General features: G+C 40.3%; 1 protein-coding gene across 2 annotated transcripts in view; it reads left to right on the forward strand.

The window, feature by feature from the left end:
• b4galt2 (UDP-Gal:betaGlcNAc beta 1,4- galactosyltransferase, polypeptide 2) overlaps positions 1 to 20,315 on the forward strand; it is a 648,560-nt gene that overhangs the window by 532,588 nt on the left and 95,657 nt on the right. For both annotated transcript variants that reach the window (XM_039736141.1, XM_039736142.1), the window contains exon 5: positions 17,140 to 17,262. In XM_039736141.1, the coding sequence (XP_039592075.1) occupies positions 17,140 to 17,262 (123 nt within the window). The remainder of the gene's footprint in view (positions 1 to 17,139; positions 17,263 to 20,315) is intronic.

Consider the following 20,315-nt stretch of genomic DNA (forward strand, 5'->3'; position numbering starts at 1 on the left):
TGTTGGACTCTTGCCTATCACTGTAATTTGTTGTGGCATTAAATTGTTTAGTCTGCCATAATTTCGACTGCTTTTTTGTTCTCTTGTGATGTTAAAGTTTTTTCCTCAGTGCTTGTGACTTGCACGACTTTTCAAAATAGTTTATTCTGCTCTGTTTAGGAGACTTTTTTATTTAATTTATTGTTGTCTTGACTAATAGCTTTTGCCTTTTGAATAACATAATGTGATTTTACTCTTTTTTCTTTTTTATTATGTTTTGTCATAGTGTTTTTTGTTAGTTTTTTTTTTTTTTAGTTTATATAAATTACTCATGAACACTTTGAAATCACTACATTTTTTTATTTGTCGGACACCTCCTGACTCACCAGTTTGAAAAAGTCCCTACATGCGATATTCCGTTCAACTCACCATGATGTTTATTTGTACAAGATGTTGATATTTGTGGTTCGCCCTAATTTTTGGCTGTCCTGGCATTACCCATTTCCCAGGACATTGATAGTAATGTGCCGAGTTGTACTAGTGCAATGAGGACACAAAACAACTAGAATAGTGCGAAACAGTGATTTGTGCAGGTTATCATACAGGCAGTGTCCAAATAAATACTGTAGTGCAGTGCAGTTAATATATAATCCAATAAATTATCCATAAAAACAAATGCTTTTAGTGGAAGCATCAGTTTCTTTGCCTTCTCTCCTACAAGCATCAGTGTTTGTCTCACTCTCTCTGTATCTTGTCTCCCCCACTGCCCCATTGTGTCTTCTCAGCGAGGCTGAGACACCAGTAAGTGTGGTCATCTGTTAATTGGCTTTCATCCTAAGGACCTTCGCCAGTAACCTGCTGAGACACCCAAACCATGACTCCATCCTCCCATCACCATCCCTTGGCATCTTTAAGACAATCCAAAAAGCCAATTGGCTGCTCCTGCTCCCTCAGTGTTTAACAGATGAAACCCACCCCTTGGAGTGCCCTTCTTCTGTCTCACTACAGGTCCACCAGACTGCCTTGCCTCCTGTCCACTGCTCCATCTCACTCTCCCAACACTCCTCTCAGTTCTTTTAAAAATCTCTGCTAATCTCCTCTTCTATTTCTCTTTCTCTTTATTATTTGTTTCTTTACTAATTCTTAGTCTTTTATTTTTTTTCCACAAAGATTGTAATTAATTTCTTTTCCTGCTCTTTTGTTCTTGATCATTTCTTTCTCTCTCTGTCCTACTTAGGTCTTTTTATACCTTTGTGGGTGGAGGTGCTTTGCTTAACAATCCATGGAGCAAAACCGGGGAATGTCTGTGCTGATTGTGCTTGCGTGTTAACTAGCAATCAACCAGTTTCCCGATTACACACCCCAGGGCTGTACAGTTCCTTGCCAGCAAGCCCCCACACCCACCAATTCTGAGTAACCCTGTTTTTATTAGAAACTTTACACCACCATGGACCTATAACTCACTTCATCACACAGCATTAAATCTTTCTGACTTCATTCCTAGACTGATTTGCTTTAATACTTAACTTATGGGGTTCTAATATCAAAGTTTGTCACACTCTTTTGATGGTCCTAGGTTTGAAATATTTGACCCAATGACTCATGGGCAGTATTCACAGGGCACTGCAATCTCTTCAAGAGATGGTATTGCTCTTTGAGTCTTTGTCAAGATGAATGGGAATTTTCACAAAAGCTTCACCTTTTTTGTGATCTCACGCAATTTTCTTGCAATGTGCTATTTTGTCTGTCTTTCTGTCACAACTATTAAGTCGTCCATTCTTTGCTGAAGACACATTTGTATAGGGTAAAACTGGCAGCACTTTGCTTATTGTAGGAATTATATTAATCATTTATGCCATACATAACACTTTTCTTTGTGCCCCTAAAATTCTACTTTGGACACATCTTACCACAAAACAGTTTTCTGCACCATTACTCAAGCATTTGAGTGATTTTGACCTCTTTCTTGATATTATTATACTAGGGGGTTTCACCCCCTGCTTGCTTCGCTTGCCAACCCCTACCCCCCCCCCACCCCCCGCCAGCAGCTGTCTCCCCGAAACCCCTTTTAAACGGTGATATATTGGGTAACATTTATTTTAACTCTACTTTGCTCGAGCAGCTGCTGGCGTGCTGCTGCTGCACTCACGTGTGATCTGCAATTCACTTGCCTAAACTTCCCCCCCACCAGTGGTAGGCACTGTTGTGAAGAGGGGTGCTGAACGCACCCCAAGGAGACACGGCGCTCCTACGAAACCCCTTTCAAATGGTGATACTTTGGGAAACAAGTAACAGGTTTTTTTTTTCACCTCCTCTTTGCTGAGAAGCTGTTGGCTTGCTGCTACCGCGTGCTGTGTGATCTGCATTTCATGCAGAACAGAGAACATTTAAAAGCCTGTACAGCACCTGAATATTCAATCTCTTTTCTCTGTTCCATTACTTCCCCAAGTAATATTTTCAGATTGTTTGCACTAATGCGATCTTTACTCTCATTTTTGGAGACTTTCGAATTTTCCTACTTCCATTATCTCTAGCCTGCTCTGCATGTGTATCACAGAACTTGTGTCTGAAGGTTGTAAGTATGATGTGACTTGTCTGTCTCGCGGGAAGTGAAAGTGTCTCTGTCTCTCTTCAAAAGATCACGTCTCTTCCCCGGGAAAAAGTCTCATCTTGTCGCAAGTTTTTTTTTATAATAGAGAGACCATGTTCTTGATACCATTGACCATGCTCTGTTTTGTTAATACATGCTATAGTTGTAATTGTTGATGCCATGTACAATAAGTGGCCCATCGCACCATGCATGTTTTAAATAAGTAATTTCGCCCTGCATGAGTGCAAGCTCTAATCAGACACAACCGCACTTTGCTCCAAGGACTTTGCTGGGAGTGCCTGCCTGATCACAAAGTCACGTGTGAGTGAGAGTGTCAGGCAGTTGCCTTATTAATTCCTCGGAGAGTGTGTTATATTTACATCTGTACCCAGTTAGGACCATTGGTATAAGAGGTGGAAAGAAAAACAAGACAGAGAGAGAGAGAGCCGTGAGAACAGCATCATTGAGAAAGGTAGGATGAGCCAGGCAGTGTGGGTACAATGCAGTGTGCTCGTAGGCCCACGAGGGAGCGATGGGCCTGAAATGGTAGTGTCCTATCCCAGGAATCCGAGACATGCCAGGGATGCAACAAGGAAGATGGGAGGACAACCAACCCTGAGCAGTCTGGCTGGCGCTGCCTGAAGGCAGCTAAGATGGCGGTCAGGTGGTGAGGACTGCGGCTGCTTGTGTCTCCACCAGCTATGTGAGCAATGAGCCAAGAAGACAAATTGGAGAGGTGCTGGACTTGTCCAACAGAATTATGAAGAATCCAGTGGCTGTTGGTTTTATTCTCATTTTAATCTGGATTTTAAACTCATGGACCATCAATGTTTTATGGATTATTTATTTAAAGAAGAGAGCACTGCACTTATGAACACAGTTTGTTTTGATTGGCCGTTTTAATTAAAAGCACCAAGTCACTATTCCACCTACCCCTTGCTATATTTGTGTGTTCGGTCCTCATCTGCTGGCTCATCGCTTGGGTACTTTATCAGTGATAGGGAGTTTAAGAGGCTCCTTGGAAGGACCTGGTAGCGTGGTGCTGACCCATAACGTCACACCTTGTTGGCTTCACTCATTTAGTTGTTCATTTATTGGGTATGGAAAGTTGTTTTTTAATAGCTTGCCTTGGCTAGTATGATGAAGCTTCCCTTATTAGTAAACCAACAGTGCACACTTGGATGTGCAAACTGGATCAAAATGTTTGCTACCTTCTCCATAACTTTGGTAATTCTACCTCTAAATTTATTCACTAACCTTTTTTCTTAATTTTGCGTTTTTCCTTCAGTTTCACTTTTTTTGATTTGCACAGAGGGGATATGGCATCACTGTTAATAATTTGAACTCACTATGTGCTTTGGAAAGCCTTTGGTCTCACCTGCATTAGTGGAAAATGTCTTTGATATCAAAATATTTATATATATGTAGCTGTGCATGATTTAATTATTTTTATTTTGAAATATGAGAAGTATTTATGAGAAACATTTATTCCCAATTTATATTTCTCATAAATGTGTCACATTTGCAACATGCAACAAATATACCACTGGCTTATCAAAGGGATTCTCTGAACTAAGGGAGGTGCCATACATTTCAGGACATGGATATGTAGCAAGGCTAGGGGATAAAAACATTAGAAAATTATAAGACTGCATCTCTCCTTTCATCTACCCAACCCACCTAATCCAGTATTAATGTAGCATATACATGGTGTATTGGTGTCTATCCTAGCAGCATTGGACGGACCTCTTTATAGTATTAATGAATAGTAGGGTCTGCCACAAGAAATGAATAATTCAAAAAAAAGATTGGCACTCAAGAATACAAACAGCTGATGCAAAAGGAGAAAATAAATACCCACAACTCCACATAAACAGGACCTGAGGTTTGTCCAGCTTTCATATGCACTTCAAATAAAGCAAGGACAAGATTGTTAGCAAGGCTTCATTAGAGGAGTAGAAGGGCAGGGCCAAGAGGCAAACACTGACAAAATCCATTAATTTACTGATCCCACATAATCTAATTTTATGGTCACAGGAAGTCAGATTTAATTTAGGTAGCATTAATAACAAGGCAAGGGCCAATATTTGAATGGGGTGTTAAACCACTACAATGCACTATCTCTCACTTGGGCATATTTAGAGCTGCTAATTTTGATTCAAGCTATGGTAGTTATTACAGATAATGAAGAAAAGAAGTTCTGAGTTAAGTAAGCTATACTCACTAATCATGGCGCTGGAGAGTGGAGAATCGGCATGTTAATTAGCACATGCAGGTAAGAATTTCCCGGTAGTCTGTAAATTGGACAGTAATGACCTTTAATTTAATGTCATTGTCTTTGTGATGTAAGAGGAAAGCTAGAACACTCCTTGAGACAGACAGGCAGACAGAACAGACATGGAGAGAATGTGCTAAGTAAATACAAAGTGTGACTGATGCAGGATTTAAAGTGCTTTTCAAAAGTCAACACCATTCCAAGATCCTTTACAAATACAGTATGATTGTCACTGGCAATTTAACTGAGAGTTTCACAGTTGAAGAAAGACATTGAAACTGACAACAGTTAATATGTTAAAATGTTAGACACAGAAGGTGAAAATTACGAGTGGGTCTGAACACTTTTTAAGAAACTCCCATCAATCCATTACCTCAGTTTACTTACTTAATGTATCTCATTTTGGGTGACAGATATAAGTGATATAAATTTTCTGTACCTATACAATAATGGAGTAAATACTCTTAATATTTATAGTATCACTGTAATATGCCAGCAGCCATACCAATTGCACTTAAGAACAGGTAATCCACCTAAAGCTAAGCATGTTCAGGCTCAGCCAGTACTTGGATGCCAGACCATCTAGGAAAAGCAAGGGTTGCTGCTGGAAGAGGTCGTGGTGAGGCCATTAGGGGGGCTTTTACCATGTGGTCTGTGTGTTTATCCCAATGCCCATCCTTCAGGTGAGACATAAAACCAAGGTCCTGACTCTCCATGGTCATTAAAGATCTTTGGGTATCCTTCGTAAATAGCAGGCTGTATCCCTTTGTCCAGACTAAATTACCTTTCACGGCCTGGTCATTCTGGCACGCTAATCATCCCTTGTCTCTAATTGGCTATCTTTCTCATTCCTTAACCATCTAACTGCTAATGCATAGTGAGTATACTGGCACAAAATGGCTGCCATTGCATCATCCAGGTGGATGCTGCACATTGGAGGTGGTTAAAGTGGCTCCCCACTCTCTACGTAAAGACCTTTGAGTATTGAGTAAAGTGCTATATAAATGTACAGAATTATTATTATTGTAATAAATATCTGGCAGTTAACTTGCTTCATAGAGTTCGCCCATTGATTTTATTAGCCCTCTATACCAGACATATCCAGTCCTAGTGCTACAGGGCCATAGCAACCAACTGATTTCCTAATTAGACATCAATTCTTGTTGCTAATGAGCCATATCATTTATTTAGACTTTCCACTCCTTGTTCCTATTGTCATATTGAGAGGTGAGAGAAAAAAAATATGTGTGTATTTTAATGTCTGGGAAAATCGTCAAAATGTGTTGTGGACTCCGTTTTTTTATTAAAGGAAGTTATAAATAGTAAAACTGTTTGGGGGCAAAATAATACCAAGTCAGCTATTGGCACCCTTATGTCTGTCTCATGATTAATATTTAAAAAAAAACCTTAAAATTAATAAGACACAAGTGAATTAGAATAAGCAAGAATGTGGAAACTGGGCAAACTCCAGTGCACCAAATGCCATGGCAGCATCTTTCTGAAAATGAACGTGAACCTCAAGTTGCAGTGTTGTTGTGTTCTAATACGGTAAAAGACAGGGCTGGGGCAAGATATCTAATTTAATGAGGAGTTGACTTAATAGGAAGGATGGATATCAAATTAGGCAGATGGTTGAAGCAAAAGCCCCTAGCTGCTTTTGCCCTCCAGCACTAAACTTTGCTCTGTGCCAAGGATGGCAAACTCCAGTCCTGCTTGCTAGATTTCATTAAAATTTGTTAATAAGAGGCTATATTTTTTACATTGAGTTGAGCTCTTTGCTAAATTATTCCTCTACACAGATTTAATGAATATGTCGAAGTGTGTTTTTGCTAAATTGGCTGCTTGGAAATGATTACAGTTGTCCTTTTAGTATATTTGTTGTTGATGTTTTACCTGTATGAATGTCACAAATTCAAACTAAATTTAAATGCAATGCAGCTGAACTTGTCCTGACAATAAAGGAAAGGTTACTTTTCAATATATGCCATCAAAATATGGATTGACAAATTATTCACCCATTTGTTTATTTTTCATCTATCCTGCTTGTTTACTTCTAACTTATAAGTTGGTGCTAATGTGTTTCATCAAAGAAAACATGGAGGGAGTTTGACAATTAGGCTTTAGGGGGCCAGACAAACCATAAAAGATAATTGCATTTTTTGGAGTTACAACTATACAGCTACATATAGCATTTACGAGGTGTGACAAATAATTCCCAGAACGGCTGTTTAGGGTCACCCATGCTACAAAACGCTACTAAAACGTTGGAGCTTTTGAATGTGGAATTTGGTGAGGACTCAATGAAAAAATCAAGTGTCTTTGAGTGGCATAAGAGGTTCAAGGAGGGGGCAAGAAGATGTGAACAACAATGTCATAAGTGGATCATCCATCAAGATAATGCTTCAAGTCATAATGTGCTCAGTGTTTGTGACTTCCTGGTGAAGAAATCAATTACCAACTTGAATCATCCACCCTATTCACCTGACTTAGCCCCTTATGATTTATGACTATTCCCAAAAATAAAAACTGCCATGAAAGGACAAAGATTTTTAGACATTTCTGACATCCAGCGTAAAAGAGAAAGGAACTCAAAGGTGTTTCAGAAACTAAGTTCCAGGTATGTTTCCAGCAATGGCAAAGTCATCTAACTAAATGCATAGCTACAGAAGGAGTTTACTTGGAAGATGCAGGTAGCTGCTAGTGCACAGATATTCAAACATTTAATCTATAGGTTCACTCCAACAATTAAATTGTCATATCTCGTACTTCACATGACATACCAAATATTGAAGTCTCTCTTAAGATTAATACTTTAAAAACATTACAATTAATAAAAATACAAATACTGTTAATGATATTTAAATGACAGAAAAAGCTGTATATTTAAGTTTGTTTGTCAACTCATTGTAACTGTGAAAATATGAGCTCTCTCTTATTTTACCAAGTTAGAAAATGTATATATGAAGTAACATTCCGATATGTTTGATGACTCAATTAACTTTTTTGTTTTTTAAATATTTTGTCACAGTGGTATGTGTGACATGTGATGCAGGTTTGCTCAGACCACGGGCCACTGCTCATACAGGTACCCATAAGTGTCCGGCATACACCTGCTACCATTTCAAATGCTTATGCTGATTACTGAGGATATGTATTGCAGACAAGAGCGGCTCTCAGATATATAAAAGAGAAAAATGCTGTATATAAAATAATAAGTTGAAATAACCTCTCTCAAGCTAAATCTGATAACTAAGATGTAGTTTAAAAAATGTTTCCCTTTTTATAAACTCAATTACCAGGGCAAGGCTGTGAGGCAGCTGGAATCTATCCCAGCAAGCAATGGGTGCAGACAACAACAATTGGAGAGGGTTCCTTACCATCACAGGGTGAACACACACACACATTAAAACACACAGACACATGGGCCAATTTAGAACCATTAATTCAACTTAACACTCATGTATTCGGACAGTGAGAGGAAACCGAAGCAAACCCACATGGACCCACACGCAAACTCCATGCAAATAGTACATGGGACACAATCCCCTGACTGCCAGGCAACAGCGCAAACTCAGCATCGCTGTACTATGTACTGGTTGATGATTAGCGTATTTACATTAACTGTGGCCTTTAAAAACATGAGGAAAAAAACTTTATTTTAGACATATTTTAATAACATTGTGTATTGGTTTCCCGACCACCCTTTAAGCTTCATCTTTGAAAGCAGGTAGTTTCAGTATACAAGCAAGGTGGGTCCCAAAATGAAGGCTCCTCAGGGAAAACTCTTTTGCACCTGGACTTATTCTTTAGAACAAATTCTCATTTTATAAATAATTTAGAGTGAGAGGGTATTTGCTTAGCAAGCATATAGCAGATTCACAATTAGTTATATTATTAAAAAATATTTTAACTCATACCCAAATATTAATAAGAGAGCAAAACTGTGGGGAAGTCAGTGAGAGGTTAAGTAGGATGAATAGCCTTTTGCTGACAAATTGTGTTCTGATTAACTTTTGGCCCTGCAAGACCAGAGTTTGACATCCTTGCACCAAACAGTCAGAAATGTGAATAAGACAGGAACCCTCTTCCAGAATCCAGTTGCTGTAACAGTACGTAGCCCATGCTTTTACTATGAAATAAATCCTATATGTGGCACTGTAAAAAATACCGGATTGGTAAAAAAATGCTTATTAATGAATTACAGCATTCTAAACATTGTCACCTTCTATATACTCCCCCTCCCGATCTCTACACCGCTCCCTACATATCTTCCATTGATTGAAACAGTGCTGGAAGTCTTATTGCTTGAGGCTCTTCAATAGGCTTGCCGTTTGTGTCTTCACTTCATCCATTGAAGAAAAATGTGTTCCCTTCAGGTCACTTTTGAATTTTGGGAACTATTAAAAATCACAGGGAGCTAAATCAGGTGAATAATGAGGGCAGAAGTGTTTGTCAGTCAAAAACTGCTTTACAGAAAAAGAGAAAATTCAAGAGAAATTTGATGTTGAGTCTCTGATTTTTTCACCTGACATTATCACGGTATCTCGTGCAGTGATTGTTATCTAAACACTGACTGGCCTATTCACAGGATATACCTAGCCGGCCGGCAGTTTGAGAGGGCGTGAAGAAAGGGATATAGTTCTATTATTCATGTCCGGCCGACCTCCGGACAGTTTTCCAGGAAATCCCCAAGCCCAGTCCGGTTATTTTTGTGTGTCACCTTGTATGAACAAGGTACATAACTCATCATTAAATTACTTCTCTGATGTAAGTACTATACTATAGATGTATAGACAAAGGGCAATAACAAACAATACAAAACGCAAAATTATGACAGCTTAGTTGAAAGTCTTTCTCCTATAGAAAAAGGCACATAAATTATGAATTCTGATCTTTCAATCCATGTAGTGGAGATGGATATGTTCTTTAGCTAGTTGTTAAACTTTTAGTGCTTGTACCATGGTGCTGATTTGCTCACAGCTAGGCCATGCTGGATTAGCCCTCCACGCCCCATAAGTACAATTGTTCTGTGTGTGTATGTGTGTGTGAGATGCTGTTGTGACTTTTCTATTGGATGTAAGAAGAAAAAATACTTATCCTTCACAAAGGTTATAATACATTACCTTGGTTTATTCTATTACATTACAATTAATTGTACTTGTGATTTGGTGTTGGAAATGCTTTGTTCCTTTCCTTGTCAGCTTTCTCCGTCATGTGGAAAGAACTTCATTGCTTTTTTCTTTCTTTTATCAGGATCTCTTTTCTTCAGTCAGCCTTGATCACACCTTCTGGTTGCTTCCAGGGCTGCAGTTTTCTCTTTGAGGGTTTTACATGCAGTGTCCTCAGTTGATAGCAAAGTTACGCCTGTTATGCAACTGATGATCAGTCAGCTCCCATCATTAACAGAATGGGACTCTGAATTGGGTTAAGTCATGTTGATATAATGAATGGATGAAACTGAACTCTCTGCAGTATTGCTATACTGTAGGTTGTTCATCAAGTAAAGTCCTATAAAATACTTGTGACCTTTTCAAACTTGCTTCTTCACTGTTCTGAAGCATTTGGAATCTTTGACTCATATTTCTTTATGAAGCTCACTTTCAGTTCTTTAGTAAAGACCCAACTCATTTTAAATGATTTCTTAAATGAACTTTTTTATATCCTGTTTTCTACTTATCCTTGGCTACTTGATCAATATTATTTTCTCTTTACATTATTTTCTGTATTGGATGTTATGAAAAGCTTATCTTTATTGGCCAATTTTGTCACTGATTACTCAAAATTGCTATTGTATGATTTTTGCAAGAAATTAGATTCAGACCTGAAAATATTTAAAAATGAAAGGCAGATTCCAATTTTAGCTATTTTCTGAAGTTTTTTTCTAGCAACTCCAGGTTGTCTTAAATCTAAAACAAAAAAAAAATGCTCTGTCTTCATTGGCACAGCATTCCCCAAGGAGTATAGTCTTCAAAATGTAGAATAAGTGGTAGTCACATGGGGTCCGACCTGAACTATAGGGTGAGGTGTGGTATCGCTTTGAACCCATAGTTTTAAAAGCAGCCTTTGCAACCAGGGAGTCATATTTGTAAAGGCAGAAGGATTTGGTTGAAAGCTCTCCTTGCTACTTTTCCCGGACTGACTACCCTAAATGACATAGCAAATTAGCAGTATGTTGACCATGTAATTGATATGCACTACACCCCCAATGTTATAAAAATTGTGTGCATGATCTAGCCAGCAGCAGATCTGACATTAATTTCTTGGGTGTTGGAGAATCACTGTGCCTCCATTGTTTCAAATGTTGCTTGATCTCTACCCAAGTTTCATCCCCAGTTATTAAAAATACTTTTTCAAATTGTTTCCCATTAAATTCATTAGATAGATAGATAGATAGATAGATAGATACTTTATAAATCCCAAGGGGAAATTCACATAATCCAACAGCAGTATACTGATACAAAAAAACAATATTAAATTAAAGAGTAATAAAACTTCATGTAAAAGCAGACAATAACTGTGAATAATGTTAGCATTTACTCCCCTGAGTGGAACTGAAGAGTCGCATAGTGTGGGGGAGGAACGATCTCCTCAGTCTGTCAGTGGAGCAGGACAGTGACAAAAGTCTGTCACTGAAGCTAGTCCTCTGCCTGGAGATGATCCTGTTAAGTGGATGCAGTGGATTATTCATGATTGACAGGAGTTTACTTAGTGCCCGTTGCTCTGCCACAGATGTTAAACTGTCCAACTTTAATCCTACAATGGAGCCTGCCTTCTTAACAAGTTTGTCCAGGCGTGAGGCGTCTTTCATCTTTATGCTGCCACCCCAGCACACCACCGCGTAGAAGAGGGCACTCGCCACAGCCATCTGGTAGAACATCTGCAACATCTTATTGCAGATGTTGAAGGACGCCAACCTTCTAAGGAAGTATAGTCGGCTCTGACCTTTCATACACAGAGCATCAGTATTGGCAGACCAGTCCAATTTATCATCCAGCTGCACTTCCAGGTATTTATATTTGTATATTTATTATGCTTAAGATTCTCCTTTGAACATTGTATTGAATGATATTTCAATATAATGGAGTCAACATTCTGGGGATCTAATGTGTACTGGTCTTGCTCACAATTAATTGGATGTGAGGAATGAATTAGACTGACCCATAACTGATTCTTACACTGTTTGCCTTTTCAAACATAAATATTCTCCAGTATGATTTGCTCCACAGTGCTAAAATCTTCTTCAGTTGTTAACCCAAGGTCCAGGCTGCCTTTGAGATCATCTATACTCCTACCATGATGGAATTTTGCAGTCCTCCTCTTGATTATACTGTAGCATATAAAGGAGACAGTACCTGATAAACATTACAAATGAGACAGTAAACAACTGTGTTATAATGTCATTTCTTATTTATTTTTCCTGACTTTCTAAGAGGATATTTTCTAACTTCCTTTCACCCATTAGTGATTTTTGACTGTGGAGATTGTTTTCTGCATAGGTTTTTCTTTTTGGCATTTATTTAAAATGTTTAAAACTAATTTACGCAGTTTCACTGTTATTCTCAGGTGCCACCATTTGTTTTTTCCCCTAATTTGGACACTTTGCTTGCCTTTTGACTTTGATATTTAGCTCTCATGTAAAAATTGTGTTGCTCTTATAGTTATTTCCTGGTTCCTAATCTTTATCTGTCACTTAACTGCGTCTCCTCTGGTGATTCTTTCACTTCCTGCTGCTAGTTTTTTTTTATTTCCAGCAGAGCTGTTGGGAATTTTGTTCATTTTCCTTTCCCTTGCTCTTTTTTGTGGTTTAGCACTCGAATGAATGGATTTTATACTTCAGGTATTCTGGTGCTGGTATTAGTTTCTCAAGTTATGGCTTAGTTTTGTTTTTGTAATATTATTCGGGCCATCTTAGCCACTGTTATGATTATTTACCAGCACCATCATTTTGATGTTTTGTTATCAGGGTAGCACCAGCATTACTGGAGGCATGTCCTACTCTAAGTCGAGAACTGTCAATCACGACACGTCAGGATAAAAGTTTGCCCACAAGATTATTTCCTCACAGATTTAAATCAAAACCTTTGCTTTTGTTAAATCTTTTAAGAACAATCTGATAGTACTGTATATTGTCCTCTAGGAAACTGAATGATAACATAATATATAATTGTTTAGTGGTCTGTATCCATGTTTACTTGATTCTGAAACAAAATATATAAACCTAAAATGTTTAATGTGTAAATCATTCATTTTAGTACACAGAGGCATATCTTTGACCATATATTAAACTTGCATTAGGGAATATCTCTTTAAGTTCCAGACTTAGCCCTTATACAACTTACAGAGTTAAAGAAATGATTTCCAGAAGAAAACCAGTCTCATTCAGTGTTCTATCTATCTATCTATCTATCTATCTATCTATCTATCTATCTATCTATCTATCTATCTATCTATCTATCTATCTATCTATCTTACTGTTTTGTTGACATACTGTAGAGTACTTTTCAATTGTACTCCATCATATTTTTTCCTCATAGGAAAGATTACAGTATATAATATTAGTCCTTATTATGCTTGAAAAGATTATGAAATGCATTACTATTCAGACATTTTAGAGAAAGGACTTAATGAATAATGTGAATTTGCCAAGAACATATGGAACAGAAAATGAGCAGTAAAGAGTGTTTGTACAAAAATAAATGATAGAACTCAGAAATGTTATTGTTTCATGAGTGACTGAGTCTGCATGTTAATTGTTCCAGGCTAAAGAAGCGGAAGAGATTAAACTGGCATTAGTCATGGCTTCTTGCACAGATCTGCAATAGATGATAAAACAATGTGTCTGGTGCGAAGAGCAGTGACATCAGTCAGCAGAAGCTCTGAGTGTGGCTTATTTTAATTATGTCACTCATTCGTTTGTATTCTAAACAGGTATCTCCAGTATAAGGTTGTTTAAGGTAAAGAAAAGTTAGGAGTCCAGAATGAAAATCCAGGCAGTTCATACATTTAGTAAGGATGTCAAACTCAAATCCTGGAGGGCCGCAGTGGCTGCACATTTTCATTCCAGCCACTTCATTACTGAAGGGGTTCAGTAAGAATTCACCGAAATAAGAGTAAATCACAGACACTGTTATAATCAGTTTTCCAAAGTTAAGATTTTATTTGACACACACACAATGACCCTAGTTGTAATATTCGTGTGCATGTGAGACAGAACCCCTTCATTAGTCAGTACTAATGTTAATGGAAAGTACTAAGTTTCCTTGATTTTAATTATCTTCCATTTTAATTGTTTCATATTTCTTTAACCAGCACCCAAAACAATAACAAGATGAATAGCAAACCAACAGATGACCATACTATCTTGATCTCATTTGCCCTGGTGTTCATTGTATAATATCTGTCTCAGTTGAATATTTGAAAAACAAAAATGTGACGGTGTGAAAAATATTGATCTGCTTCATTCCACAGAACGTTTGCTGGTGCTCTCAGAAAATCAACAGTTTTGGAAAACTCTGTTGTGACATAATGAGAGTGATAACAAGCCATAGAAATAAATAAGCAAGTGTCATTAACAGTTTAGGAAGTTGGTTGGAGAGAAAATGGGGGCCCTCCAGTACTGTAGTTGCTTGTCATCTTTTGGCATGCTTTGCATCAGTATCATTATTGACCTGTTACTGGTTAAAGAAAAAATAAACTATTAGGAGAAAAGCAAGTCAGTTAAAAACAAACGAAAAAGAAAGGATATTATATTCCATTAGCAGCAGTAACTGGTTGGCTCATTAAGGTGAGTTTATACTCCCAAATGGAACAGTGACAGACAGCTGTGGATGCGATCACGGACAAAGGATGTACAGTGATCTCTCGCTATATCGCGCTTCGACTTTCGCGGCTTCACTCCATCACGGATTTTAAATGTAAGCATATCTAAATATATATCACGGATTTTTCGCTGGTTCACGGATTTCTGCGGACAATGAGTCTTTCAATTTATGTTACATGCTTCCTCAGTTAGTTTGCCCAGTTGATTTCATACAAGGGACGCTATTGGCGGGTGGCTAAGAAGCTACCCAATCAGAGCATGTGTTACATATTAAATAAAACTCCACAATGATATACAATATGCTTCCCGCGCGCTGCTTCACACACTTAAAAGCTCTAACAGCCCTAATGATTTTTCATTGTTTGCTTTTCTCTGTCTCTCTCACTCTCTCTGAGAAATACAGGCAGATACTTATCCATCATGCAATACCATCAGGGAGGCGCATGATTGGCCCCATTATCTGCTCCTGACGGAGGCGGTGTGAGCAGAGGGGCTGTTTGCACAGTGGCTGTTTGCTTAGAAGATACGGACGTGCCTGTAAAATAATGCTAAAAGGCTACCTTCACATTGATCCCTTCATTGCGCCGCTTTATCGCGGTGCTTGCATACTTAAAAGCGCAACAGCCCTATTGATTTTTGATTGTTTACTTTACTCTAGTGATGGGAAGTTTGGATCATTTTACTGACTCGGATCTTTGAGTCTCGTTCAGCAAAATGAACGAATCATTTTTCGAGTCATTTCGTTCAATTCTCTTTCCGGCTCAGACTGCATAGGTTACGCTTATGGGGCTGTCACGTGATGAACGAACGACTCGAACCCGAAGACTCGAGAGACGAACTAATCAATTCTGTTTCCGGCTCAGACTGAGTTGTTTAAGCTTATGGGGCTGTCACGTGATGAACGAACGACTCAAAAAACCCGAAGACTCGAAACAGGTGAATCAATTCCAATACAGAAACTATAGGAAGTTGCGATGCGCGACTGAACGAATCACTCCCACGAGATGACTCGTTCTTCCCGAGTCACGTTAAAGATTCGTTCAAAATTAACGAATCGTTCAAGAACGACCCATCACTACTTTACTCTCTCTCTGACATTCTCCGCTCCTGACGCGCACCTTGAAGAGGAAGATATGTTTACATTCTTTTAATCATGAGAAAGAACTGTCATCTCTGTCTTGTCATGGAGCAAAGTTTAAACCTTTGACTAAAGGGTGTTATTTCATGTCTAGAGGGCTCTAATAATGTTAAAAACGTATTTAGAAGGTCATAAACAGGTTTTCAATGCTCTAACTGCGAAAATATTAGGTTTATAAATAAAGAATCCTATTTCTTGGAAATTCATTTATTTGTCTGGAGCGGATCAAACTCTATAAATGAGGGTTTACTGTATAACTGTGCAGAGAATATTTATAAACTGTGGGAGAGCTTCTAAGAGCTTAAAATATATAGAAATAACCATACAAACATATGGTTTCTACTTCACGGATTTTCACCTATTGCGGGCGGTTCTGGAACGCAACCCCCGCGATCGAGGAGGGATTACTATATGCCCTTTCGTGTATATACTGTAGTTGATCTGTAAGCGTGTGGCACTGCACTCAGCTTCTCTTCGAATGTGTCCTTGTTTTGTTGTCTAGCATACATACTGGTAAGGCGCACAGTCATGCAATGGGACTGCACAGACACAGTTAGGGCACACAGTTACAATCCCTCATGTTTGTGCAACATTACATTGACCGTCGTGACTGCACTTTAGGAAAATGGCTGTAATGAAAACGTGCAGCAGGTTTGGTTTTCCAGGATCTGAGTTTGACAACCGTGCCATTATGATATCTGTTTTTCAAAAATTTATTGTGCAAATTTGGGACTAATTTTATATCGAATATAGAGTTTTGACACACAAAGATTTTTGCTCCTTAACAAAGTTTAAAATTTATTTATTTTTTTACTGTGAAGCCATTTCGTCTTTTCACTCAGGTGCTGCCATTTTGTGGATCCCATTGCCATGATGTGACCTCCAGTTGCTGGGGGTGTGTTCACAGAGGTCAAGACCCTGAGAGGGTTTAAGCTTTGGCTCGCGCAGACATGTTTTATCTGAGTTTTACAGATAAGCCTTGAATAACTGTGTGAAAGACTGCTGTTTTTGATGTTTTCTGGTTAGGAAATTCTTGCATTTTCGTTTCTGACTTTGAATTTTTTAACTCTTTTTAGTTTTGACGAAAGAAACTTTTTTTATCTTCCTAGTTTCTGATCTCTTTTGATTTGTTCAAATTGTTCCCAGTTTGTTTGAAAGTCAGGATTGACTTTCATTTTCCAGCCTTGGATTGATTTAGACTTTGTGCTTCTCCTGGTTCTTACATAAAACATTTTACTGTGTTCCTGTGGGGCAGTACAGATGCATTAGGATATTTGAAGTAATCCTTTATGAAAAGTTTTAAGTTTGCAAAATTTTTGTTTTTATTTTTTTTCTAGGTTACCATATACTGGTTACTTCGGTGGAGTTTCTGGTCTCAGCAAGGTTCAGTTTCTCAAAATAAACGGCTTTCCTAATGAATACTGGGGTTGGGGTGGTGAAGATGATGATATCTATAACAGGTAAGTGTTTCCTTATTATTGGAAATGAGTTGTCCTACATTTTGGTATAACATTTCATTTAGCTGGCGGTGGCTTTGACATATCTTTAAGGACAGCAGTCTGATTATAGTTTAGTTTTTTTTTTTTTTGTTCTGGTGAACGTCTTACTTTTGCTCATTCTGCATTCATTTTTAATCTTTGCCAGGATAATACTTTCAGTTCTGTTTCACTTCCTGCTTTTCATTGTAAATATTGTAGCGACCCGTGGAGGAGTCTTTTAAGATTTCGAGCCGAACTCTGCCGTGCACCTCTCCGGTTGTCGGCTAGCGGCTTGCCAGCGTCATGCACGCAACTGCACCCAGCTCTTTAAGAAAGAGAACACTCGTGCCCCATACACCGCACGACTCCGAGTGTCTCGGTAGTTTGCTTAGATAACATCTTAGCAAATAAACAGCTCTGTCCTGTTGTATCTTTTTATTACAGAAGATAGTCAGAAACAAAAGCTCAACATTATTGCGCGGCCATTGCCAAGGTCAAGCACGAAGACACATTTCAATAAATTGGTACTTTTTACAAAATAAATAACCCCGGACGGCGATAACCCAAACCCACCCAACCAATTAAATACAAACACACCATTATTTACAACACAAATGACAATACGTAAATTCCGACATACAATAAGCTTTTTATAAATTACCCATAATTTCCCGCAAACTATTTACATAAATTACCCATGAGGCGTCACTCCGCCAGCGCTTGCTGCCGGGTTGTTACACAGCCCCCTCCTAAGAGGGTTAGTGTCCCCACAACCCTACTCATCACAGATAAAATCACGTAAATGTCCTGGCCGCCGACGGACACGCTTTGTCCTGCCGGAGGTGCCATCACTGGTGTCGGGCTCAGTCCTGTCACTGTCTGACTCGGTGCCGGGGGTGGAGGTTGGAGAACCGCTTATATTTTCGAGTTGTTGTTGCTCTGGGGCCAGTGGGTGGTATGGTGCTAAACGGTCCTTGTGCAGCACCACCCGCCTGCCTCGCCCAGGCATTCGACTCGGAAAACTACCTCCGATATTTTGTCCAATATTTCTCCCGGTCCTTGCCAATGGTGGCTAGTTTTGGGGACAATCCCGCTTCCGCTGGGGCAAAATACCCACACTTTGTCCCCTGGCTTCAGCGCCGGGCCATGAGCCCGCGAGTCATAAGCCCGCTTTTGGCGTGCTCCAGCTCCCTCCAGGGCCTCCCTGGCCAGTCGATGAACGGTGTCCAGCCGCTCTTTTAGCCGCCTAAAATAATCCATTTCGGGCCCACCAATAATCTCAGGCTCAGGGGGTGAGCCAAACACTAAATCCACCGGCGCAAGTTCCCTTCCAAACATCAGCCGCTGGCGTGCATTGGCTCGACTCCTGCACTGCTGTCCGATATGCCCATAGGACCAAAGGCAATGTTGGTCCCAGTCCCGCTGGTGTTGACTGGTCAGAATTGCCAGTTGAGTGGCCAGGGTGCGATTAAATCGCCGACCAATCCATCACTTTGTGGGTGAAGGGGTGGTCCGGTCTTTTCACCCCAGTCGCTGACACACCTCCTGAACAAACGGCTCTCAAAGTTCCGCCCTGATCGCTGTGGAGCTCGTCCGAACTCCAAATCGAGTGAACATTTCATCCACGAGTTTTGGGCAGCTGTGGGGCACTCTGATCCGAACTGCATACGCCTCTGGCCATTTGGTAAAGTAGTCCATTGCTACCAAAACGTAGCGATTTCCGCTTCCGTTACAGGAAAAGGACCCAGTATGTCCACGCCAATTCTCTCCATGGGTGCCCGACCAGGTATCGCTGCAATGGCGCGTGAGAACGCTTGACCAGGTCCTTTTGTGCAGTGCAGACGCCACAGCAGTGGACGTGTAGCTCTGCGCCTTGCCGACACCCGGCCAATAAAACCGCTGCCGTAGTCGACGCACTGTCTTAGCGTTCCCGTAATGTCCGGATCCAGCCGCCCGTGGACCCATCGGAGGACCTCGCGCGCAAAGCCTGGGGAACCAGTAGTTGTAGCCGGTCAATTCCTCCCGGTGCGTGCCACCGCCTGTAGATTACGCCATCGCAACTCCAAGTTGCCCAACTGAGAGTGGAGTATTTTGAGTTCAGGCCCCTGTGACGACACGGTTTGCCAGTCGGGACGTTCTTGTGTCTCCAACCAGCCCTTTACCTTTTCTAGTGCTTGATCGCTCGCCTGTAACTGCCTCAATTGGTCAATAGTGTACGGCTCCCCTACTCCAACAGTGTCATCTATCCTGCGGATGCGGACGATGGCCCCAGCCCCTTTCTTCCTGTCGGCGGCAATATCGACATTCATTGCTGAGGCATGGACGCCTGGAGAGGGCATCAGCGTTGGCATGCTGCCGCCCGGTCGGTGCTGTATCTCAAAGTCATATTCTTGTAGAATCTCCATCCACCTTGCCACCTGGCCCTCTGGTTGCCTGAAATTCAACATCCAGGTGAGGCTAGCATGGTCAGTCCGCAGTGTGAACCTAGTGCCCAATAGGTAGGGCCGAAAGTGCCGCATCGCTAGGATCACTGCCAACAGTTCCCGCCGAGTGACACAGTAATTCCTCTCCGTCGACTGAGGCTGCAGCTGTAATAAGCTATCACTCTTTCTCCAGCCTCCCCTTCTGTGAGAGCACGGCCCCAATCCCCACATTGCTAGCGCCAGTGTCCACCACAAAAGGTTGGTTGGGGTCAGGGTACGCCAGGACCGGCGCGCTGACGAGGGCAGCCTTTAACTGTTGGAAGGCGGCTGTGCAATCCTCCGTCCACCCAAACTGTTGGCCCTTACTCGTTAGTCGGTGCAAAGGGCTGGCAATGGTCGCAAAGTTTTTACGAATCTTCGTAGTAGGAGGCTAAACCCAAAAGCTCCGCAGTTCAGTGATATTGGCTGGTGGGGCCAGTTGCTCACGGCAGTCACCTTCGCGGGTCTGTAGCCACCCCACTCGCTGATTACGTGCCCTAGAAACTGAGTCTGTCGGGAGAAGATTGCATTTCTCAGGGTTTAACCGCAACCCGGCGCTACGAATGGCGGTCA

Source organism: Polypterus senegalus, chromosome 14 (genome assembly GCF_016835505.1).
Source record: "Polypterus senegalus isolate Bchr_013 chromosome 14, ASM1683550v1, whole genome shotgun sequence".
Lineage (NCBI taxonomy): Eukaryota > Metazoa > Chordata > Cladistia > Polypteriformes > Polypteridae > Polypterus > Polypterus senegalus.